Source organism: Xyrauchen texanus, chromosome 43, assembly GCF_025860055.1.
Source record: "Xyrauchen texanus isolate HMW12.3.18 chromosome 43, RBS_HiC_50CHRs, whole genome shotgun sequence".
Taxonomy (NCBI): domain Eukaryota; kingdom Metazoa; phylum Chordata; class Actinopteri; order Cypriniformes; family Catostomidae; genus Xyrauchen; species Xyrauchen texanus.
In genome coordinates, this window is record NC_068318.1 from 29683500 (window position 1) to 29710734 (window position 27235).

Below are 27235 nucleotides of genomic sequence, written 5' to 3' on the forward strand. Positions count from 1 at the left end.
GCCTTTGCTTTCTTTTAACTAGCCAAGACATGACAACCCCAACAACTAAAAGACTCAAACTTACCAACTTCTGTCGCACATGTGACTAACCATCGTACCATCTCTCGCCGCCGCCAGTTTAACGTCGAAAGAGTCATACGCATTACCTAAACGTCCCAAAACAAAGAAAATGCAACATGACTTGACAGAGCACTTTGAGTGGCGTTCAAAGAGTGATGTTGGATGAAAACGTGCAAACCTGAAGACCCAGCTCCAGGGAGACTTTCAGCAGAGTGATGTCTGGCAGACTGTCCATGAGCGTCGCTATCTTAAAGGCATCCTGCGCCAGTTTGAAGATATGAGAAGAGGAGTGAATATTCTTCTGTATGGACTCTAATACTGTTTCTAGCCTTCGTGCGTCGCCTACAAACAGAAGGAAAATAATGCATGTTACATGCATTACGTAAACATCTGTATAAATATATGGAATATACAGAGACCATTAGTATTTGGACACTAGGTGCTTTACCTAAACAAATGGATTTTATTATGCATGTATGGATGTTACTGCATTAAATCAAAACAAGTGTCATCTGCGCTCAAATGCTACTAGAACTTCACCTTTGCATAATGACAAGTGTCCAAACAATCAGAACGTGCTAAAGCTTTAAATCACCATCTTTAACACCATCTAACATTTTGTCAATTCAAACCCAACAAACATATCTTGGTGGAATGGTTTTCATTTCGAGATGGCGAATCAAGAGGAGAACAATGGATTTACACGATTTTGTAAATGTTTAATTGGATATCAAAAGATTTACACAATGGCAATTGATGGAAATTTGACTTGACTGGTTATTTTTGTAAACTCAGAAAACGGTCAACAATCCGTTGAATGTCCCTTTCACTCAGACATGCCACATTATAGAAGTTAAATGGGTTGCGAACGCCATTGCATGCTGACTTTAAAATGCTAAATTCTGGGACAGGAAATCTGTGTGTATTTATTCCAATTTCAGCTCCCTCTGCATAGCGGTGCAATCAGACCTTAAAAATAGCACTGCAAATTTGCAACTTTTCCAAGCTTGTTGTTTCTCCAGAGCAAGTACACGGCTGCAGATTTGATTTTATAGCCTGGGCTTGTTGTTTGCCTTGTGGAACCAGTCTGCTATCGGATATGCGGTACACAGGGCTGCCATTAAGGAAACAGTGCTGTTGTCACGGTAATTGCAGCTTGCACTTGATTGATGGACGTGCTGGCGAATGTTATGGTCTAACCTTTGGCTGCAGTGAGCATGGTGGAGGCCAGCTCGCACTGCTGCGACTCGATGTGGCTGAGCGTGAACCATCGCGGGTAACGATTGGGGACGACGGACACTATATGGTGAGGCCGGGACATGTCGCTGGAAGGAGCCATGGATTCCAACACTGGTAACCTACAAACACAAAAAGACAAAGACTGGTTAGCAACACTGTTGCTTCCCAAATCATTTCCTGTACTTTTGGTTTTTATCAGCTTTATCATTCAAGATCTCAGTAATGGTTTATTAAAGTGACAGTGCAAGGAGGAGCAAGGGCATTAGTTGAAAAATTAATGGGACTCGAAACGTTTAACATGACTGTTTTTAGAAAGGAAGTCCCGCCATTCAAGAAAAAGAGCCAATCGCTGTTTTGGCCTAGTCTTTAAAAACCATTTGTAGGTTAACAGTCTCAAACTGTAAACACTGTGTCCCTGTGGAACTTGAAAAATGTCTTATTGTTTGGAACGGCTCATCCAGCCAGAAACAACGACACTAACTCAACCCGTGGCGTTTATTTTTGTAATTTTGTTTGTTGGTATTAGTTGAGCAAAAATTACACACTTCAGCTTTAAGATCCTTTCTCTACAGCATGAACAACCTGACATTATATTTAGCCAAATTTGAGCTTAAGTAGTAAAATGTATGCTACCAATTTGTTCATACATATATACGTTATTTGACTTGTTACCTTCTGTAAAACCACAGTTAAAGTTTCCTTTTTTTAGAAGGACACACTGGGGTTTTTGTTCCCCACATACATTTTGTGGTAGAGCTCCAACTAAGCCAACATGAGCCTAGAGGAGGCCCATGGCCTTTACATACAGGTTCTGTCTCTTTAAGAAACCATTACAGAGGTTCTGTTTGTCATATTGCATTTCTCCAATACCACAATAAATATTTTAAACACAAGACTTGAGGGAACTTCAGTGAATGTCTATCCTCTACATTCGAGTGTTTTTCAGCAAAAAGGATATGGAGTCTACTCTACACAGATGTCGAATATGTCTTGTAAATTGGCCATTAGTTGCATCTAGTGCATCTATAACTCCGAAAACCCTCTTGAGCATAAGGGATAATGCTTTAAACATGCCAACAGATGCATTGTAGATGCCATGGCGTTCTGATAACGTGTCACCAACAGTAATCTATTTGATCATGTGCTGTCATGTCAGAGCATTCAGTCTTGTTGGGTTTCGTCCTTTGCCTCCAGTGTGGCGCAGATATGTCAAAGCATCATGTCCTTGCAAACCCACCTACAAAGGGAATTGTATTATGCGAAGATCAGGCCCTAGTCGGAGCCAATGCCATGGAGAGTTTTTGGAAGGCATAGTCTTTTTATAGAGAAAGTCTATACTGAGCCTGAAGCTCCTACAGCTGCTAAATTTAGGTGGATCTGTGTTTGATGCCATCAACTTAATACGTGTTTCCTGAGCTGCAAATCCCCTGGTAAAGATAATCCAATAAAAATACATTAAAATACCAAGCTAAAGTCAGATTTGGTAACATTTGTTGGTCTGTCAAGAAAGGAAAAATAATAAAACATATGATCAATGGCCAGAAGTCGATATAAAACAGTTGGTCCTGCTTGAATTTTGAAATCTGTGACGTGACAAACGAAACACTTGAGTTTTTGCTGTGACAGCCACAGCGAAATCGAATTCATCCAAATGGGTGTTCGCTGTACTGCGCCTTTTTGTGGTCCGCTATGCATAACGCGGCAGCTCATTTTTGCTTATTGCGGCCCATTCGGCAAGCTTTGCGGGCGACCCACTGGCACATTCGGTTCTCCCAGGTTCGCCAGTCCGCCTCTGAGCGGCCCCAAAGTGCGCCGGCCCACTGGGAAAATGCCTGGTATGCCAGATTACCAGTCCAGCCCTGACTGCACATAACTGTATATTAAAACTCAAACTTGTTCTGATTGGCTGTGAGTGCTTTGTGTCACACACCATTTTTTCCCCATCATGTACAGACAAATTACTTGATTTGGAGACTCATTGCATCATGCCTGGTTAGAACACAGCATAAGAATATTGTTGCACATTAAGCCACAATCATGAAACATGAGCAGAATTAATTTTTATGTCAATTGTTCGTTTAACGACGCAAATCTGGGCACTGAATTGAAAGCAGCAATTTACACAAGTATGTACAAGTACAAGTATGGTTTACGAACGAGCCAAACTAGTTCAAGCATAGGTCATTTCTTCATACAAACATACTTGAGTTAAATGTCTAATTCAATGTACAAACGAACAGAACTAGTTCGGGAAGAACGCATGTCTTTGTAAATCACTCGTAAAACTATTCTTACATATGTTGTTGCATTCAACTGAACACACGAGTTACATAAGAATTGTTTTACAAATACTTTGCATGGAAATTTGTTCTTCTCATGTTTCATGAATGAGACCTGTTGTGTGTATATACTGACTAAGACTTCATTTAAATATTAAAATGAGGTATGAAACAGGTATGTAAAGGTGCATGAATAGCAACTGCCGATAATGTCAAATTTCTGCCAACACACACGTTTGTATGAACGTGCCTATACATAGAGCCATATGTGTGCATACATATACACACACGCCAACTCAAGGGGGTGTACGGGGTGAAAGGAGCACCAGGCGTTATCTCTACAGCCTAAATTAGACTCAACAACACATATTTATTATTCACACTTTTTCAAAAACTCATTTTCAGCAGCCATGAATTATTTAGCAGTTTTTCAAGCAAAAGGCGCCTTTTGATTAAACTATGCCCATGATAACCTCGCGCCCCACACACACACACATTTGAAAATCAGTGGAGACGTAAACGGTGAAAACAAAAGACGGAAGGGGAAAGTAAGCCACAGCCGTGGGTGTGTTCGTTACTGTAGGTGGATGTGACAGGTTTGGCAGAGAAGTGTTGCTCGTTCGGCCCATGGAAACTCACCGCATTGCTCTCAGTGCAATTTTGTATGCCAATTCGGCATCGTGAGGTAGGAGGCATGTGAAGACATACTTGGCAAACGTGTGCATCGGAACGCTCTCTCTATAGATGAGCTCTCCCAAACCACTGTAGGGCCCACCTGGAAGACAAACACACAGTCAGAAACATGCAACATCCAAGAGACATTGTGAAAACACGTAGACATTTATAGGTCCGATAGGTGTCCGTAATAAAGTTTGTTCAAATGGAAGAAAGACATACGAGTTGGAAAACCATGAGGTGAGTAAATAATGAAAATCAATTATCCCTTTAATGTTGCCAAACACACTGAATGCTGGAAGCACAGGGCCTTTGGAAGGTGTGATGTGTGGTTAGAAATGAACAGATTTGTAGGTACGAAGTGTAGGTGTTTGTTTGTGAGAAAGTAACGCCTCAGGAAGTTCCTGTTTCACCTCACAACCCTTTTGCATGACACATTAAAATCAATACGTTTTCAACCCTTTACGAAAGTACTGTGGCTACATCATTGTATTAGCACGGTACTTTGATATAAACCATGGTACTGAATGATTACCATATTCAATTAAACATATTTACATATACTCCAAGGTACTTCAAAAATACCATGGCAATTTGTCACTATTATCCTAGTTTGACTCACAGGCTCATCCATAAGCGAAAAGAAACAAGTAATATGATGAAATGGCAGTCCTGTTTCTGGGGATAAGTGCTGAATAGTGGGAAACCTGCTTGGAGAATTTTACAATTGCTTCCAAAACCTAGGGAGCTGACTTGCTCTCCAAGAGAACACCCTAACTGAAACAAGTTACTGATTTGAAACACTCTACATATGCAGCATCTCTGCAAGCCACACATAGCACTTGATTTCAAAGGAGTTTAGCATTAGCATGCTGATGAATTAAAAACTTGGTACTCTATTTAGCATAAAAGCATACCAAAACATTGGGAAAATATGGATCGCTACCAACTAAACTACCTATTACTGTTTACAAGAGTATCATACCGTTAGCTTAGCAACATGCTAGCATCAAACTCTACCAGAGTCAATTGGGAGTCGATTTTCCTGTGCATTTTCTTCAGGAGCACTATTTGTTCTGTAAAGTATGTCAAGTGTTGCACCCTATGTACTTTATGTGCAAACCGTGACATTCCATGACAGATATTATCTTAGGATGCTTACTTAAAAACACACACACAACAGCGGCGCATGCCAAGTCTATACACCATGTTTTGGAAGGGTAGGTTGGGAGAGGGTGACATGCAAGAAAGCTCGTTGTTTTGATGGAGTCTCCCATTTGGCCGAAACTCCCCCAAACCCTGTAGCCTATAAAATTGCGTGCCTTCCTGCTTGTTGTATCCCTTTCACGGCTCTTGGTATACACTTGAGGGTTGGAATTCACATAGCAGTTCCTGTTTATCAGTTCCTTCATTCTTTCATTCTCCCAAAACAACCCAGAAGCATTCAGGAGGCGACTCTGCTTGTAAAGGCGGTGTCGTTTTTTCTACCCGCCAGCAGTGAGTGAAGCAAGTATTTGACACCGTCCATCTGAAGTGGTCCAATAATTTTAAAGTTGGTTGCTTGACCATTTTTATTTTCCTAATATTTTATAGTGATTACCTTCATGTATTGGTATTGTAAAACAAGCATTTTTTTTGTTTTAATTTTATCTTGTTTAACCACGATGGCCATCTTGTCATGGAGCACAACACATTTTGGTTATACAGATGTTTACATAAACCTCAATATCTCAGCTCAGGATGGTCTTGGAAAAAAAACTGATCTCTAGATCATATTACAAGGTACATGCACATATATAAACATTTTGCATGTTCTTGTTCCTTAGACTTCGAACTTAAATCCTAATGTAATGATCAAGATAGCTGAAAAGTTCCACATTTAGGGTCAATTTATAATGGGAAGGGTTCGAGTTTCAGTCCTAATTTTTTTAGGGGGTACCTAGGTAAGTATAGTGTGCATGCAGGACATTTCAGGTTTGACACTTCTATTTTTTTATGGAGGCGATAAAGTGCAATTTTATTTTTGAAATTGTTTTCCATCATGTTCGGGTTGATTTTCTCTGGTGGTGGACCTAATAGGAACCTGATATTTTCACAGATATAAGTCCTCTATGGTAGCATTCTGCTTTAAAAATATATATTTGAGATTCCACTGGTTACAGTGCTAGGGCTAGTTGAAATCTGGGGAAAAGCCTACTTTATTAATGCGTTTTGAGAAATGAACATATGTAATACAAGGATCAAAATTTAAATAACTGTATTTTACAGTAATTATGTTTATGACTGACATACAATAGCTTATGCTTGTACAAAGACCTGCTGGAACTTCTAGTCTGTGACATTTCAGTTATGATTGCATGCTCAACAAGTGTGACCAGTGTCCAGTTATAGAAGCCATACTTCAGAGGCTTGAAAAGTCAGACAATGATGACACACTTCCAGGTAATATCACCTTTAAGCAGTGGGTTAAGACTGACTGAGCAGATATGATCACTGTCATTCTCCCTAGGGATGCATTCTCTGTTTCTCTGGCTGAGAAACTCAATGCGTTAAAGACAAACAATTTCAGTTCCTTAAAGATAGAAAGGCAAACCTTACTCAGTCTGAGTGTACTGTCCTCTGTGACTTTTCGGAAAATTGTTAATTTCATTGTTCAGGATGAAGTCCAGAGTCATCACTGGGTGAACCAACAGCCCACATTTCACCCCTTTGTTTATTATTTCAACAAAGGGGATGGAATTAATAGCTACAGTGTTTGTATCATAAGTGATAATCCTGAAAACATCACAGTCAGAATTCACACATTCCAAAAGAAGCTCTTGGAACACGTCGCTGAGACTTTCCCCGGGAAAGAAAAGATTCTACATTTTTCAGATGGACCTGCTATCCAATATAAAAACAAGAAGAATTTTACCAATCTGTGCAAACATGAGGACTTTGGTATATAATCTGAATGGAACTTCTTCACAACATAAATTCATAATAACACAATAAAAAAAATACAATTCTTCCAGCCACCTGGACCAAGAACATACCTTCACAATATCTTCAAAGGACAAAGCGTGGGTTCCAATGAACAATGTTCTCAGAAAACTGACACCTGCCGAGTTGACTACTGCCACCTGACGCTACCACAACATTTCCGAGAGACTGAGTGAGGAAATCTCACTGCTTCTAATCAAATATATACAGTAGCTTGAAATTGTGGTATGTAAATCATAAACATAAGTACTGTAAAATACTGTTAATTTGTATTATTTGTTATGCTTATATTACATCTGTTAATTTCTCTAAATGCATTAATAAAGTTAATTTCTACTAGCCCTAACTCTGTACACAGTGGAATCTCAAACTCCCAATCTTTTACAAAAGAATGCTACCCATAGGAGACTTGCATCTGAAAATTTCAGGTTCCTATCTGGTCCCCCAACAGAGAAAATCAACCCGAAAGTGAGGGGAAATGATATTGCACTTTCTCGCCCCCATAAAAAAAAATAAGCGAAGTCTCAAACCTGAAATGTTCTGCACGCACACTATACTTACCCAAGTACCCCCTAAAAAAAAAAAAATAGGACTGAGACCCGAACCCTTCCCATTATAAATTGACCCTAAATGTGGAATGAAATGATTCGGGATGCTAAGTAGTATGCAATATTAGGACTAGTATGTTGCCGAATTGTACTGTTTCAAAAAGTAAGACAAAGGTGTCCAGAAGGTGTACTTTTCTGGTGTATGCTAATATTATTAGCCCACAAGCCCTAGTGATATGAAAGAGGAGGAATTTGTAATCATCCATAATCAACTTTTTTTAGTTGTTAAAAAATGGCAAGAAATGCAATAAGGCAAATGTTATGAATTTTATTAAAAGGACATTTAAAAGGTAATAATTTAGCTAGGTGCTAATGCTAGCAAACAAACAATGTGGAAGAAAAAAATATTGGATCACTGGTTTTAAGAAGCACTTATAATTACAGAGCCCAATAGCGGCAGCCTTACTACACACTAACGCCACATCCATACTTGTCCATTTTATTTGAATACTCGTTTTTTAGTGGCCTACATGAATAGTTTTCCAATGTATGCAGTATGGGAGGAAACGCTGTTCTAGTGTGGATGAGATGTGTAAACATAGTGAAATTAATACATTTTCAAAAGAAAAAGTATTGGTATGGATGCGGCTTGAAAGAATGTACTTTCCAATGACCTGTCATGTACAGTGCATACAGAAAATATTCAGACCCCTTCATTTTTTTTCATATTTTGTTATGTTGCAGCCTTATGCAAAAATGCTTTAAATAATTTTTTCCCCACATCAATCTACACTCCATAACCCATGATGACAAAGCAAAAAAAACTGATTTTTGATAACTTTGGAAATGTATTAAAAATAAAAAACTGAAATATCACAATTAAATAAGTATTCAGACCCTTAACTCAGTACGTAGGTGAAGCACCTTTGGCAGCAATTGCAGCCTCAAATCTTTTTTGGGTATGATGTGACAAGCTTTGCACCCATGGATTTGGAGATTTTCTGCCATTCTTCTCTGCAGATCCTCTCAATCCCTGTCAGGTTGGATGGGGACCGTCGGTGGACCGCAATTTTCAGATCTCTCCAGAGATGTTTGATTGGTTTCAATTCTGGGCTCTGGGCCACTCAAGGACATTCACACATTTGTCCCTAAACCACTCTTACATTGTCTTGGCTGTGTGCTTAGGGTCAATGCCCTTTTGGAAGGTGAACCTTCAGCCCAGTCTGAGGTCATGAGCACTCTGGACCAGGTTTTCATTAAGGTTGTGTATTTTGCTAAGTTCAGCTTTCCTTCAACCCTGACCAATCCCCCACATTTACATTTAGCAGACTCTTTTATCCAAAAGGGACTTACAAATGAGGAGAACAATAAAAGCAATTCATCCAACAATAGAGGCAACAATATATTAAGTGCTGTAATACAAGTCCCACATAGCTTAGAGCAGTACATATAGCAAGGAAACGTTTAAAAAAACATTTATGCTGGTGATGAGCGGTACCTGGTTTCATCCAGACATGATGCTTGTAATTGAGGCCAAACAGTTCACACTTCGTTTCATCAGACCAGAGAATCTGTTTCTCACAGTCTGAGAGTCCATTAGTTGCTTTTTTGCAAATTCCAAGCAGGCTTTCATTTTTCATGCACCGAGGAGAGGCGTCAGTCTGGCCACTCTCCCATAAAGCCCAGATCTGTGGAGTTTTGCAGTGATGTTGTCCTTCTGCAAGTTTCTCCCATCTCCACACATGATCTCTGGAGCTCAACCAGTGACCATCGGGTTCTTGGTCAACCCTCTTACCACGGCCCTTCTCCCCCAATTGCTCAGTTTGTCCGGGCGGCCAGCTCGATCAAGTGTACTGGTTATTCCAAACTTCTTCCTTTTAAGAATTATGGAGGCCACTGTGCCAATTTTTTGTAGCCTTTCACATATCTGTGCCTCAACACACTCAAGTCTCTGAGCTTTCACACAGTTCCTTTGACCTCATGGCTGGAGTTTTGCTCTGATATGCATTTTCAGCTATGAGACCTTATATAGACAGGTGTGTATCTTTCCAAATCACATCCAATCAATTTAATTTGCCACAGGTGGACTCCAATCAAAGTGTAGATACATCTCAAAAGACCAGAGAAATGGGATGCACCAGAGCTAAATTTCAAGTGTCATAGAAAAGGGTCTGAATACTTATGTCAACGTGATTTCAGTTTTTTCTTTTTAATAAATTTGCAAAGTTTTCAAAAATCTTGTCATTATGGGGTAAGGAGTGTAGATTGATGTGATTATTTTTAAAGCATGACAAAATGTGAAACAATTTAGGGGTCTGAATACATTCTGAATGTACTTTACATAATTAAAAGAGTGTTGCTCAAATAGGTAAATTGGGACGCAGACATATTTTTAGGTACGTGCTTCAGATACAAAAGATATTTGGCTAGACATTTAGCTGACACAACAGAAAATCAACCGCACCCAATCCTGATTCATCAACTACGCCCAAACTACTTCCTCAAGCTATAGCACTTTTCAGCCTCTGTTAATGAGAAACCAAACTGCTAAGCCACAACACCCCTGTTCCTTCCAAATCTGTGAAAGTTCAAAGACTTACCCTCTAACAGGAAGACAGCTTGCTTGCGGAAGATCTTGACCAGGGTATCGTCCAGGTCCACTTCCTGCAGCTTGGCGATCAGGTGTTCCTCGTTGCGGCAAACCTTCTCTTGGGCGTACAGTCCGTCAGGCATTATTCTCTGCTGACCCAGTCCCATCAGGGCTGTTTCCACCGCCAGCGCCAGGTATGACTCACCCTCCTCTAGGAAGCGTCGCGTGGATGGAAACAAGTGCAGCTCGCTGTGTTTGCTTGAGCTCAATGCGCTGGCTGCAAGAGGGCGAGAAACAGACTCGTCAGGCCTCGAGCCACAGTCAGCGTTGTGCAGTAACTGAGGTGTGACACCTTTGAACTGAATCATTGTGGCGAGACCTTCCTCACAGGCATTGGTTCTTAGACAGGTTTTGTCTTATAATGAGGCACCAGAGAGGAACTTTGCCTGGTCTAATGAAGCAGCCCTGCCTGATAGGGCATAAGGCAAAGCATGCTCAATTAGGCTTCTGAGTGACTGAGGTAATATACTCTACCCTGAACTGTTAAATGCATCAATGCAAGACAGCGTTGTTGTGGGCTGGTACACAGATCATATTCCAGAGCTGGTTTGAAACTTTGGGTGACCAGCTTAGATTTACTATTTGTTGTATAAGGAGGTCCAGGTTGTAATATGAAGCTATGAAAGAGGTCTTAAAGGGGACTTCACCCTTCACTGCTCTCCAGCAACATGGTTGCCAACTCAACACAACACAATGTGTCTCCGATGGTTGCAATCCTCACCAACTTGGCACCAAATACAGTCTTTCAAATGGCTGCAAGTTGGTGAATCTTCAGCAACACATCTAAGCTTTAATTGGATAAGTCATCAATGTCTCAGCAGCAAATTTAGCCTTTTGATTGGCTGAAAGTATTCAGTATTCATGAAAGTAGTTTGCATGAAGGCCTAAAGATATGTAAAGCATAAAATGGATTTTATGAAAAGACTTGACCAAACCTCTCCCTTAAAACATTGAAAGACACATGTTAAAAAACATAAAAAAAAGTACTGGGTTTCTCCTCCTTCATGTCGTTATTATTTCAACAGCAAAGTGAATCCAGAGCTCCATGATCTCTGTTAGACATAATTTAGTGACTCATTTGGGGCTAATAATGAGAAGCATAATAACGTTTTAATGATGCCTCTTTGGACCGTGTGGATGAATCCAGGAGGATTTAATGTCCAAATCAAAAATGAGCACAAAGCGGGCCTCTCTGCTCTCACCAACATGATTGGAACAACGTTCAGGTAAGTAAATAATGATATAATTTTTTGTTATGCTCTTTTCTCCATTCGCAAGCCTCCATCTTGCGCAGGCATGCTGGAAATGGCGAACACGCCCACCCTTCCAGTGCCAATCAGAACGGGTCTGAGCCCAACAGCAACAATAACGTATAATTGCAGCAGCGTGTTCTCTGATTGTGAAACAGTCATCTCGCCAATCAAGGCTCATGAATCAGAAATGGGAACAGAAAAACATTCAAATTAAAAGTGCATTAAAAATGCAGCAGGGAAGAATAAAGTTCAGACTTTTAGCTTGTGATAAAAGAGCCTTTCCCTTTGACTCTTAATATATACCATATCTCTTTAATCAGCATACGTGAGGGTTATTCAAGAGAGGTTTAAGCTCTCCTAATACGGTGGTCCAAAATGTGCATAAAACCTTTAAAAAATGTAACATGCTTGTGAATGGATGTGGTATTGGCAATAAGAGAGAGAAAAATTCACCAACATAAAATTGTTCCTTAATTTACCACAATTTATGCAATTCCATTCAGTGAGGCTAGTATCACAGAAATTACATAGTTTTACATATTGCTTGTCCACTTTTTAAGTGGTGAATATAGTACACAAAAATACTGTATAAATGTTTACATTAACGGTTATTAATATTACCTGCCTAAAGATGCGAACAGGACTTGACAGCTAGTAAATAACATAAATCAGCAAAGCACTGTAGCATCTCATTTTGTACCTGAGAAGTCCAGGAACCCTGCCTGTGAACCATCTTCATCCCCACGGCCTGTTTCCATTAGAGTGCTGAACAGTGTTCCAATGGGGTCCAGAGGGTGGCCCACCCATCCTTCTAAATTAGTGATGGACGTCACCCCTTTATGAAGTAGATCTAGATGAAGAAATAGACATGGGTTTGATTTCAGTCACAGCTGTTCCAACTCCTAGTAAGCTGCCTGCCAAAGCAATATTTTTAGGATTTATATGCACTCTTCCTAAGCAAAGACTGTTATAACCCTCAAGACTGTGGGAATTGCAGGCCAATTAACCTTATTAATCAAGACAGTAAAATATTAGCCAAGATATTTGCTCTCAAAAAATGGACCCAAGTTTATTCAATGAATACACATTTTATTATACAAGTCCACATGCATCAGTTATTACTAACACATCAATCTCTCAGCTAATTAATTTATATAGAGATTGCCCCATAAAATACATTAATTTATATAAGCAAAGTTGCCCCTTTTCACAGAATTTTTAACTTGCCATTGAAACCATATGTTCGTAAAATTATCAAAGGCTGTTCCAAACATTAGGCAAGAAATTTAAGCTGCCTAATTAGGTACCTCTGAATGGCAAAAAAAAAATCGAAACTGGCATTACATAAGCTCATTGAAACTTGTCATCCAATATGGCAGCCAAAATTTTAGTCGGTGCTGAAAACAGTGTATAGAATATTTGCATCTCTTTCACCCAATATGTTTGTTTTTGTCTGTGTTTTTTTTGTTAGCTTAGCAACATGGTAACTTCATACTCTAGTGGGACCAACTGTTAGCATCCAATAGTTTTATTATTAGCATCCAATTAGTTCATTTCAATTAAACATTCACTATTTGGCCCAAAGTTTGAGTGAGCTATGTATTTTAGGAGTGCTTATTAGGAGTTTTGCTTTGTTAAATTAGTAACATGTACAAATGCTAATCTCTGTACATTGCTAAACTGTACAAATTGTGTGGTGTACATAAGGGACCTCTGGAGTTGCTATCAATGGAGTCACTTGTAATGTTCCATTTTGTTTAGGATACTGCCTAAGTAGGTAGCTGCTAATGTAAATGAAGCAGCAATGTTTTGGAACCAAGCTTCTGTGTCCAAAACAACTCCTTAGCTCTAGCAACAGATCCAGCTGGGGTATGTTCAGGCATATTTCCTCACAAACGGAGCTTCTATATTATTGCAACACAAGGCCAACCAATACAAAACCATACTTGGAGTCTGACTTTGTAAAGTGAACAATGGGAGACACCAGAGAGCTTTGATTTTCTTTAGCACCCATGTCCTGTGGAAATCACTGCAGTGGTGCTTTACATAAAGCCCAGGACCGGGTCATAGAGCCGCCTCATTTGAATAATATGAAATATGCGTGGGCACTTTCACCACAACAAGTAGTCATTTGCATTTAAATGCAATTGACCCGAGCCCTGCTGGGCATGAGTGGACATTCAGCTCTAGTCAAGAGCTGTGTGGCATAAAACTGTTACCTGGCCATTAAACAGAGTAATATATATACTTGGCAGTGGAACACAGTATTGAAAGGATAATTGGTTACAAACTATTCTTTATCTTTGTTTTAGCTAACCAATTCTTTTGCGGGGGATTTTGGCTTTTTTCCACTTTTTGGATTCAGACTTGTATTACCTGAATAAAGGGGTGTTCACACAGCAAATGGCAATAATGGAGCATTATGTAGGCACACAATTTCCCCTATATAAATGGACATTTTTAGCAGCAAGAAAACCGATTCATCTTATCATACCAGCAATACATCTAATTTATGAATTGATTTTCTAAATTTATGGCCACTTTGTTAGCCCACCAATAATGCTTGAGCAACTAGCATTAGGAATGCCTACTAGCGCCCAACAATAAAGCCACTGCAACCAAATTAGTGTGTAAACATTATTGCATGCAACATTATTTTTCACCTTGGTACAACCTTGACATTGTAACTAGCCGGTCAATGAGTGCAATGTAAATTTTGGCTCACCTTTCTTGTGGTTTCGAAAGAGTTCCAGCTGTTTCTGCTGTTGTCTGCGCAGAGTGTTGACGATAGCGATGGCCAATCGCAGCGCCTCCCGTGGGTAACCATGAGATCTCAGTGCATCCACCCTTGCGCAGGCTGTTGGGACATGTTCTGTGGTGAAAACCGAAAAAAAAAAAACCTTCACAGGAGTGCACTAGCGATCTTCACCAACACACCAAAATTTGGACAAGCTTAGGTAGAGCTAGCAGGATAAAACATACAAATTTGCATTCATTTTGTAAAACATTCTGTGCAAAGCATCAATTTATAAAAAAAAAAAAAAAAAAAACTTGCCCTCTTTTTTGTAGTTATGCAACTATGGTACACAAATAAGCGAGTCAAGCTAATTTCTGAATGCGCCACCAGTGTTATTACATTAAACTACAACTTTTACAATTATTAATTTTTTTAACTGAAATAAAAATAAACATAAAAAAATAAAAAAAACTACAACTATAAATAATAAAGCAAAAAAATGCATTTTAGAAAGTAGGTGAAACTAGTGTACTGGCACAATCTTTGGGAAACTAAAATAGTAATAATAAAAACATTGATTAAAATTATTGCAATGTTCATATTGGCTCATTTTATATTGTCAAAAAGAAAAATATTGAATACATATATATAATGCAGCTCTAATCAAACTACACTAAAATTAATTCCAAAACTGACAAAAATAAAAATGACCACAAATTTTTCATTTTTAACACATACAACCCACCTTTACTGCCAAAATTGCAAAATGTTGCTTTGCACCAAAACAAAAAACTTAAAAGGTAAAAAATATTTATAAAAAAAAAAAAAAAAAAAAGCTAATGATAACACTGGTTTGACTAAAACTAAAAAACTAAATTCACTGAAAAACTAAGCAAAATGGAAGACAAATGTTAAATAGAAAATGAAATAAAAGCTAAATTAAACACGGCACTCACCGTGCCACAGAGGCCATCCACGAGTGTCAAAGAGCGAATTTTCAGTGTTGTCATGGTAACAGTAGTTGGTGTAGAGGTCGTCGTTGATTATGTGCTGCAAGTGGCTGTCTTGCCAGTGGAGATCGCACGCCTCGATGGCTCGCGTGAAAACCGTCCGGTGGGGCCTGGCGCCCAAATCTGAGGATAAGGAGAGATGGGGATGGGATGAGGAAATTGCTCTGTCATTCTCAATGCAAGCTCTGAGAGGGAAGCCCCTGGGGGCCTGTCAGTCTGGGGCAAAGCAGCAAAACCTTTGGAAATAAATCGGCAGATTAGTCCAGCAAGCTGAACTGTCATTGTAGTGTTGCACATACCAGCGAGACTACTGCAAGGTGGCTTTAACATATGGAGCTGGGCAATATACATTTACATTCATTTTAGCAGATGTTTTTATCCAAAGCGACTTTAAAATGCAAAAAGCAGTAAAACATTTAACAGATTAACTGAAACGGACAAAAGGCACAAAACTAGTTACAGGCATGATTTCTTGGAAACTTAATGGGCAAATACAAAAAGTGCATTAAGAATTGTGATATTGAAGATATTTGTTAATATTTTATTGTCAACACAACATTGAATCTATAATGAATATTCAATATATTGCCTAACCCAAATTCATACCATACTGTAATTTCTTTTTAAATCAAATCTATATAAAAAGGTCAATATCCCAAAAAATCTGCACCCACCAACATAAATGGAAGCCATTTCTTCGCAATTACCCAATATTTACAACAAAACATATCATAAAATCTCCCCAGACATTTTCGCCCAGTTCAAAAGACCTGACTAATCAAAAAGTTTCAATAGAGATATTTTCCCCCCACCCCAACGCTTTATTACACCCAGAGTTATGATTTGCGCACCAAGGACAGAAGCCGGTGTTATTAGGGGCATTCCATTAGTCACACAAAGCCTAATAAAAGGGGTGCACAGAGGCACGCTTGATTAAAAGACCGGTTTCTTCCCCCAACCACCACCCTCGCCCTGACACCCTTGCACACACTTACCTTGGTTGCCGTGTGCACCCTGCGGCAAAGCATTGGTTAAATTGGGCAGCTCGTTGCCGTGGTTACCATCCTCTAAGGGGCACACGTCCACACTGTTCCACTTCTTGAGCTGCCTGAGCCAAGCGGCTTTCTGTTCGGGCTTACAGTGGGGGTTTAGCACGATGCACATCCACAAGGCACCTGCGAAAGAGAGACAGCGTAGAAGATGGAGGTTTTTAACGGTATAATCTCGATTTCCATAGTTATGCCTAAGGAATTTATATATATTTTTGCCCTTAATGAGGTGATTCTAGCAATTAAAAATAAATAGTTCAGCCAAAAATTGGGGATTTCCCCTGAATAATGACTTAAATTACAGTCTTTCCATCACATAATGCTATCATATGCCTTCAGAAGACTTGGAATATAGAGAACAAATTGTATGGGCTACATTCCTTCAACATACAGTTGCATGAAATATTAAAAGCACACCTTGAACCAATCTGAAAAACAAAAACACTATACTTTCATTTCTAAAGATGCAATGCAACATGAAAAACTTATTTATCTGAAGGGCCAGCTAATTCTATTTTAAATGGGCTCAGAGGTTAACAAGCTTGCAAACAAAAGGTATAAATGAAAGAGGAAGACACAGAAAGGGCAGTAAACGCCTCCCTTCAACAGCAGCTTCATCATGTCTGAAAAAGCATGTAAATAGGTCAGCTGACTGCCTGACTGAACCCGGTTACCTTTAATACAGACAAACGACCTCGAAGAGTAATGCAACTAAGACGCACTCGTCCAATCAGTGTCCAGTTCAATTTAACGTATGTCATTTATTCTCTACTTCTTTCAATTTGAGGGTAATCAAGTAAACCAGAGCCACTAATGACTGCAATTTTGTGGAATTAGTATCATAGTTTTGCTCATACTAATAAAAGTTGACAAGGATCTTGGCAAACTGAAAGCAATTCTTTTGATGGGATGGGACTGGATTTTTACCACATCTGTTAATTAGCCATTCTGAAACGATTTTCTGCAGATGACCATAATGTCAGATTGGCCAAAATTGGCTGATTAATTAACCTGGACAATATATTTGTCTATCAATTAGACGCCAATAGCGTTTCTCTTATAAAATTGGCCCGGAATGATTGCTAAATATTTAATAAAATCAAAAATAATTACTCAATTTTAAAAAAAGGAGACATTTTTCATACATATTGAATGTCGGTAGTTTTTATAATTGATACAAGGAAACACATCAGTTAATACCCAAAAGCACGATTATTGGCCAATTCAAATAATCTTAAATTCGCCACAAATGGCAGAGTGTATCGCTAGTTATATTAGTAGCAGCCAATGGTATTTCTCCTCAATATTAAAGCCTAAAAAACAAAGCAGTTCCAACAAAAGCCCTCATATAGAGCTTTGGATCGATACATATACGTCCCTCACGGAGTAAATTGCAGATTCTCACTGGCTAGAATTGTCAACCCATGAGGTTCATTTGGCCTCTAATTCATCCCATTGGCTGCATTAGGCGGTGATTTATGGAGCCTGACGCGAGCGCCGTGCCATACGGATTGTGTATGATGGTTTAATCACTCCTGGAGTTCTCCACAATGACACAACGAGAATACCTGCAAGACCCGGCTGAAAGAGATGGAGGAGGGGCGACGGAGAAAAACAAAACGAGATGAGGAAAGAAATGAAGACAGTGAGAGAGACAAATGCATGATGGCAGGAGAGGAATTAGATAGTAGCGAAAAAAAGATGGGAAGACAAAGGAGAACGAGACGGTGGGGGGGAGAGAGAGAGGATATCTAGAGGAACAAGGGAGGATGGGATAAGAGGGGGAGGGGACAGGACGATCGGCTCTTTGTTTGGGCTGTTGAAGGACATCAGCCGTGCGAGCATGGAATAAACGGGACAATACGCACCCTAGAACATGCAAGCCAGGTACCATTTATATAGGACTAGCGGTGGGAATCATCGGGGATGTGGCAATACGATAATATTGCGATTGTATACTTTATGTATTACGATGCGTCCTGATAAACTTGAGCTCAAAACAATAATAAAATTAGCATTTTCTATGGCAGCTTTACTTAAACCTAATCATGCAATAACTAATACTGTTAACATTAAAAATACCTACTAGTACGTTACAATACCTTTTTTTTAATAAAAAAACCTGCATGTCACGCACAATATCTGGGGCGCGATTCAATAATATTACAATTCTTTAGGTTTAGACTTAGGTTTAGGTTTACAATTCTGGCGGTGAAGTCGCTACTGGTTGCATAGTAACGTTTATAAATGACATTCACGGATGTCATTCCATTGCTGTTGACAGCGAATCTCTTTTCTTGCCACTAAAAACAAACATTTTAAATGCTTTATATCAAAGATGAATGAGAATCAAGGCGTGCTGTTTGCCATAGCGGCTGTTTATCTGCGGCGAAAATGCAAACGCCGGTCTGTCTGGGTCCACAAAATCCCCGCGATCTCAGATACACCTTTCCATGCAGTATTTTTGTTAAAAATGTCCTTGTACGTGGGAAGAGACATATCAGAGCACTGGAAAATTTCTAACAGCAAGAATTAGCCTTTCATCCATCTTTCCGTTACTGCAGGAGCTGAGAGAGAGAGAAGGATCACGTGAGCTCTCCCGTCTTCTCTCCTATTGGTTTTCGCTTCCATTAGTCATTCCTCATTTAAATAAAGTTGAACTTGTCTCAACTTTGTCGCGTCGCTTGACACGCCCACATCTAGTCGCCAACGGTCGCGACAGCTCGTGTCGCCGGAAGTCGCTGTGCTCTCATTGAAAATGAATGTGATGGAGTCGCTGGCAGTGTGTACGCACCTTTACTTAAACAGGACAATGCACTGACTTCTAAATTAACATTACCTAAAATACCTTGTTATAATGTTATAAATGCAACATCAGAAAGATAAACACAATTTTAGTAATTTATGCTTACAAGAAACTTTAAAACGAACAAATATTTGAAACTTTACGGTTATAATGTGGAAACAAAAATATGCAGTATCAGTCCCAATCTTTTGCTATAAAAACTGTCGACGACACGTAAAATAATTTACAAATAACAAAGTTGGACAAAAAGGAAAGAATTAATTTTTCCTCTCAAATTTTCAATTAAACAAAACGGGACCAAACAAGTTTATTTGTATTTTTTTTTTTTTTTACAACTATACATTAACAAAGTTAAGGATAAAAATTCGGAGCAGGATCTTCCTCAATGATTCCATTCATTATAATTTTTTTAACGTTTAAGTGGAACTGGATTTGGAACGGTTAAATTCCTTACAATTCTCATTACTAGAAGGGAGCCGACAAACCTTCACAAGTCAAAAAAAATATCATAAATATTGGCTAGATACAGATAGACACGACAGCTAGAAAGACATAATAAAAACATTTCAATGGTGGTGTTTTCATTCCAATATGTCAAATCAAAAGGATAGCGCCCAAGTGTTAGTAAATAATAACTGATCTTCAAGTTGTTTGGTCTGGTATATCTCGTAAACTGCATAGCGAAAGCAAAAGCAGTTGTGGCAGCTGTAGTTCATCACAACAAGATTACGATAAGCAAAGTGTGATGTTGGGGAGGGGAACAGACGTGGAGAACGCAAACACGCTACATGCTAATCAAGATGCTGCTGGCCATTTACCTTTCCATTGTCTTAGACTTGCTGCCTCAACGGCTTTGTGTTTGGGCAATGTAAAGGATTAACGCTTGCTAGCGTAATTATGTCATCTGAGAGAAGTCATAGCCTAATTTTGCTGCCTTCTCCATCACACGTAACCTAGATGAAAAGGAGTCAGTTTCACTTTGCGGGCCCCTGTGCCCAGATTAATTTAAACAATATTGGGCTTTGCTGAATAAATTAATCCACACATGCACACAATCATCCGCCCGCAGACACACGCACACACACTGACTGACTGCCTCCCCTCCCCTGCTCGCTGTGCTCCTGTCTTTCAAGGGCCTAATTTAAGATTTCACTCTGAATCTCATCCCATGCTGTCAGCACGCCTGTCTTGAGCTGAGAGCATCCCATGATTCCTCTCTCTTAGACACATAAACAACGGCACTCTCCATGGATGCTAGTGGTTGACCGATCTGTGTTTTTCAATGGCCGATACGGATATCTACAGAGCACGATGGCTGATATATTACATTTCTGAAACCCCCCCCCAAAATTGGTATTGCACTTATTGAAGAGCCACATGCATCAATTATTCATAATAAGCATACTGTATTTTTGGACACTCGATTTTGACACTTGTTTTTATGTGAATAAAATAAAAAAGGTACATTTCCAGTTTCAACATTATTTGTACTGCAGACCTTTGTTTTGTTGGATGAGAAAAACTAGCTTCAAACCATGTGACCCACATTTAGTTTGACCATTTAAATTGGGTCAGATTTTATCATTTAAACATGGAGTCACACTGAGAGCAGATTTAACCTTACAGGGCCTTAAAAATAAAGATACATGAAAGTGTGTTCTGAACCAGTACCAGAAAAAATTATGAAATACTTCTTGAGTTATTGGCACTCCAACTTTGGAGAAGTAACAAAAATAGGGGTTTTGTTTTCTATGGTTTGGATGAATAATGCTAAAGTGCGCTAAAGTCAACTGATTTTAGAAAAAAGACCTATCAAAATCTGTGTAAATATAATGACGCTACCAACTTTCTGTTTTGAATCTCCTCTAAAAATGATGGATTACTCAGTATACTGTATATTGATCTACACAAAATATCATTGCAAGCATATTCCTGAGTGAGAGGACAACGGAGAGTGCTGGGGGTGAAAACTACAAACTACATAGATTAGAGAAATAATCTAACAGGAAGTTTCTGAAATTTGGTTGATTATACATGGATAACCCAATAATAGTTCCAGCTGGTAAGCTCCCTGATATGACTGTTCCAAAACCAACTCTGACAATGTAAAAAAGGACACTACCTTTTTCATTTTCTTAATTTTAGTAAATATTGTGTCTGTCTAATGTAACAATTTTGTGTACATCCCATCTGCTTATAAAAGGTGAAGGTGTAATTTCTGTGCCGTCAGCGGCACCAAATGGAAAGACAACAATTAGCGATGTCCAGAATAAAGTTTTTTGAAAAATTAGTACGGACACTTCCTTTATGGTACTTTCCGATACAATACCATTTTTCTGAAATCGATGAATTCCATATTCCTGAATTCCAAATTCAACAGTTTATTTCAAATTTAGAATCAAAATAGTAATTTTGCAATATTTTTATGAAATTAAGTGGCAGTGGTGGCTCAGCGATTAAGGCTCAGGGTTACTGATCAGAAGGTCAGGGGTTCAAGCCCCATCACCACCAAGACACCACTGTTGGGCCCTTGAGCAAGGCCCTTGAACCTATCTGCTCCAGGCATGCCGTATCATGGCTGACCCTGCACTCTGACCCCAGCTTAGCTGGGATATGTGAAAAATAAATAATTTCACCATGTATATGCAAAAATGTATGTATAATGTGTGATAATTGATCACATTATTATTATTATTATTATTACAGCACAATCCAAAATACATCATTAGTGTTATTTTTAGGCAAATAAAGTGCTGCACAACAGAGCATCACTGCTATGAGATATTACTTAAATATAATACAGTTATAATTTATTAAAATATTATTAGTAGTAGTATTACAGAGAAAATTACATCACAAAAGAGTAGTGCTATATTTCTGTTGCACTTTTCAGTTTAAACGGAGCTTTCATTTTTGTGGAAGCTTTTAATTTGGAGTGAGGCCTTTTTGTTTCTGTGCGTTTTTAATGGCAGCTTCTCACCGCCGGAAAAGCGGGTCGCTTACATGACTCTGGGTGCGTTCCATTCATAAGTGATCCTCCCTATGCCCAATCCCATTTGGAAGACTTTACCATCCACTGTGAAAGCTATGGAGGGCTAAAAGATTTGAGACTCAAAAAATAAAAAGTTTATTCAGGACTCTGTAAATTCTGTTTGACGTGATCTAAAAGTACGACTTTCATGATTGTTATCCCCCCGGAGTGCCCTTCAGAGACTTATTTATCCCGTATGGATTGCAGGGCCAGTGTGATTATTAAACTGCAAAAGACTGCTATTTAATTAAATAAATATGTAGTCCGTATGTGCTGCACACTACAAAGTGAATTAGCGCTCTGCTCATGGTCATCTGCTTCAAACAGAGCATGCAATGGTCATGATGGTGTTTTCCATGTAGATATCTTTGATTTGTGTACGAGCAGACAGCTTCACACATTCACTTAGAAGAGTGCAGCATATGCAAACTATATATTTACCTCATTAAAATCGCAGACTTTGGCCTTTCCAATCACACGACGACAAAACGTGATTTTAATGTGGGCTGAAGATATGTGCAATGACATTTGTACATCAGATGGTATGATTTCTGGTATCAAAGCATTTTTACGAGCACGAGTACATACAGTACATGAGCGCAGTATCGGGACATCCCTAACAAATATATATTTTCCTAAATATATGGTCCACAGAGGCCATACATTATTATATTTGCTTCCTGGAAATCACATTGTTTGGCTATTTAATGTTAACTTTATTAAGAGCAAAAAAAAAACTCTACAAACAAACTGCTGAAATTAACAACATTTACTGAGAAATATTCCAATCACAGAAGTAAAATGGGTCGCAAAAATGTTTATGTTGATATGTTTGGCAAATGAAATGCACACAAAATTGCTTAATTTAAATGAACACTTATTCACTTGGAAATATGTCGACAGTGAAATGGTTGCGGAGTCATGTTCTTTGACAATAGCAAATGCAACTTACACAAAGATGCTAAAATTTAAATGTATATTATCTATAAATTAATTTTTTTTTAAATGTAAGAAAATGTGCATTATCGATTCACAAGTTAGATTTGAGCTGACTTTGACGTTTATCCCAATGCTGATATCTCGAAATGACAAAACATCTGCAGATTATTTGGTTTGGATGACATATTGGTCTATTATTAATGAAAATCAAAGCAAACTAATTCAAACAGCTGTCGTACCCTGCCTTATACAAGCAAGCCTTTGTTCCTGCAACAAAAGCGACCCACACGCAGTGGAGGGAGTAAAAGACGAATGAAGGAGCGATGGCATGGAGGATGCTGGGAGGGGCGGGCGTATAAATCTGGGCAGTAATCTCTCGCTCTCACTCGCTGGCAGGCAACTCCTCCACTCCTCAGCACCTACCTGACCGCCGGTGTCAGATTAAGTGTCCGGGATTTAATGAAACGGTCTTCGTATTATTGCGCCTGTCGGAGGAAGAGGAGGGGGTAGCCTTCAGAACGAAGGGCTCTCCAATTATGGCGGGTCTTAAAGAGCCTGACAGGCATAATGATTCATCTGAGAGAAAGGGAGAGAGATGTGCCCCCCCCAAACTCTGTCTCGCTACTCTTTTTAATGAACCCCTCAGCGAGATCTTCGGGACGTATGAGCACTCAAAATGGCAGCCATTACTGGAGTTTAGGAGCAGACCATCAAGAGACATCTCCAAGTTGATATAGATATGTCTGGATAAGTTTATGTTCCTGTAGTTCAAATGGCAGAGCATTGCGTTACCAATGCCAAGGTCATGGCAATTCTTGCTTCAGGCTCAGTAACTTCAGGTGAGGGATGCAACATTGCAAGGGTAGATTCTGAGTTAGACTCAGGATGATTGCACGCCCCCATCCAGGGGCCATCGCCTACTTAAACAGCCTACATCCCTTTTGTGACACAGAGGGCCCCTCTCTTCCCCTTCCTGCAGTCTTTCCTTCTCCATCAAACAAAAATGCAGCAGGCCTCACTGCACACAAATGTCCACTAATCTGTTCAGCCCTGCAAATTCCTTGTAGTCGCACAGTCATCTCGAACACAATAGCAACAGCCCTCAAAAAATCCAGCTTGTAAGAATTTCAAACGTCGCTTTACCAGACCGCATGGAGGGATCAAAACATGTAAGGCCAGACACACTCTACGCAAGTACGAAGACACGAATGCTTGACGAAAAAAACATAAAATATCTGGAAATCACATTATATAAATGTACAACCCTTCCCCCCCCGAAATCACATTATATAAATTTACAAACATTTATATATAAGCATAAAAAGTATATGTTCAAAAACAAAAAGGCTATAACACACTCATTTAAAACAACACGTCTCTTTCCACTGTCCCTCCCCGAAAGCCTTCTAAAAAGGCTAACTAGCAGCCCCATTTCTTATTTAATAGATCCATGTTGCCTAGCCTTCTATGTGACAAATCTTCAAATGTCGCTACCCTGCCCATCTCTGCATACCACTCCCGAAATGAGGGCGCTCCAGCCGACTTCCATTCTCTAAGGATGACCGGTCTCCCTATCATAACACCGGCCAGGACCCAATTCTTCATGCACTCATCTCCCCTACATCAATGACTGCCCCAGCACCTAAAATACAGAAAGTGGGGCAAAATAGGTTGTGTCCCCATCTTCTGATTGGCATCACCAGCAGGTGGGTGTGTCTTTAAGACCCAGCCTGTACAATCTAGAGGGGGTCCAATAGAATCTATGTAAAACCTTAAATTGCATAAGGCGCACCCTTGCGCTCTAGATGTAGACTTGATGTTTTATGATGTTTTACTCCCCATAATCTCATGAGCGAAGTTGAAGCTCCGTCCCACAGACTCTGAATTAGCAGGGAGTAATACACTGATGCCTCTTGGCCTTTTCCAAACACAGTATGCATGCCATTCTTGATCAATTTAATGGTGCATTCTTGTGTTATAGTAATGATAACAAACTTTAGTACTCAAGAAGGTGATGGAGTTACCTTCAGATGTGTATGTCATTAAACCGGATGTTATTATTCAGCTATCTAGTCATAAAGTTGTCAATAGTTAACAGCAGCAAATTGTTGCAATGCCATGACAGTAGTGGACCAGAAAGAGCAAACCAATTGTAAAAGACATGATCTACCCCTTTAAAATGAATATTTCGGGTTCAAAGCAAGGTAAGCTTAAAAAAATCAAGGTTACAGTGAGGTACTTACAATGGAAGTGAACAGGGCCAATTTTTGAAGGTTTAAAAAAGGCAGAAATGTCAAGCTTATAATTGAATACAAACGCTTACATTAAGGTGCAATATGTAATATATTTACTGTACAAAAGCATACATTTATCACAATATGTTATCAGAAATTTAGGAAACATAAAATACTGGCTTCTCCGAAAACAATGCTACAGCCAGTATATTCTACTTTGAAATGCCGTTCCAGGTCGGAACTTCTGTTTGTGTTTTGGCCCGCTCACTACCCATTTCCCAATAGTATTTCAACACCCTGGGTTGCCATATTTGAAACAAGTTAGCGGGCAAATACAGTGCATTGCAGCCATGGAAGCCAGCAATACATCTAACTAACATTGACAAGAGTTATAAAAAAAATCCACATGAGCTGGTTTATAAAAACATTGCAAACGTATACATTAGCTGATCAACTTACAGTGTAAGGCTCATCGATTGCTGTTATCAGTTTGTTTGTTCCTGTTGCATGTCCTCAATCTGGCAACCCGTGTGAGCTTAGAGTCTGGGGAGGAGGGGGGCGACAACTCTCCCCAATATTTTGAATATGGACTGCAGTACCCATTTTAAACGCTTGATGTTAATATTACACATTTTTAATTTAAAGCGTTTCAAAAATGAAAATTTCTCCCATAATTTACTCAGCTTCATGATACCAGGTGTATATGACTTCCTTTCTTCAGCGCAACACATTTGAAGAAAATATGAGCTCAGTAGGTCCTTAAAATGCAAGTGGATGTGGATTAGACATTTGAATGATTTATAGTTAAAAAGTACTTTAATCTTTTTTGCACCAAAATCGATCATGCCCTTTTAGAAGACATTCAATATAACGTCATATGGATGACGTTTTTTGCTGACTGTCTGTGATTTTTGGAGCTTCAAAAGTCTGATCACCATCCACTTTCATTTTAAGGACCTACTGAGCTGAGATATTTTTCTGTTTACTTCAAATGTGTTGTGCTGAAGAAAACTCAGACACCTGGGATATCATGAAGGTGAGTAACAGATGAGATAGTTGTCATTTTTGGGTGAACTATTCCTTTAATTCTTCTTTTAAAACTTGTATTATGTGATATGTAAAGTTGTTTAAATCGACGTTTTTATGGCTGACTACTAAATTATCAGAATTCCAAGGTTTACGGTTACGTTGTTTGGATTGGTCCCCATTCACTTCCATTGTAGGCACCTCACTGTATCAGATTTCTTTGAAGAAAAAGGGAGGACGGATCAAAATGCATTTTTTTGGCAATCAACATTATGCCACAAATGCTGTCTACTGAGCTTAACTTGTACTGAACTCTGAATATTCCTTCAACGCTATTGCACCCCTTGTGGCAATGTTAAGAAAACTTAACTTTAAGCACACTTAAGTTGCATAATTAATTGCTTCGAAACATTTCGGAACACTTAGACGCATGAAATCAAGCTGATGTAGCTAGAAGCATTTGTGTTCACATATATCGATTATGTTCTGCAACTAATTCTGACAAAGTGGCTTCAAGGCAATGAAGGTCCATCGGTCTAGTGCTATCTCCCTCTCTGATTTAGTGCCTGGCATCCTGGGACTTGGACTCCTGCAATTGTGCCCACTGTCGCTCAGTGCCAAGGCAAAATTGATGAAACATCACAGGATTTGAGAATTGGCAGACTTGTGTGATGTGGCCATCCAGTCACAATTAAAATGATTACACGTCCTTCCAAA

General features: G+C 39.2%; 1 protein-coding gene across 1 annotated transcript in view; it reads right to left on the bottom strand.

Moving 5' to 3' along the window:
* The window catches only part of LOC127635438 (zinc finger SWIM domain-containing protein 6-like), an 85532-nt gene that overhangs the window by 4539 nt on the left and 53758 nt on the right, over positions 1-27235 (bottom strand). Inside the window, 9 exon segments of the mRNA XM_052115489.1 lie at positions 65-146; positions 239-402; positions 1261-1418; positions 4218-4353; positions 10384-10650; positions 12387-12536; positions 14412-14558; positions 15380-15556; positions 16429-16608. Of these exon segments, the coding sequence (XP_051971449.1) occupies positions 65-146; positions 239-402; positions 1261-1418; positions 4218-4353; positions 10384-10650; positions 12387-12536; positions 14412-14558; positions 15380-15556; positions 16429-16608 (1461 nt within the window).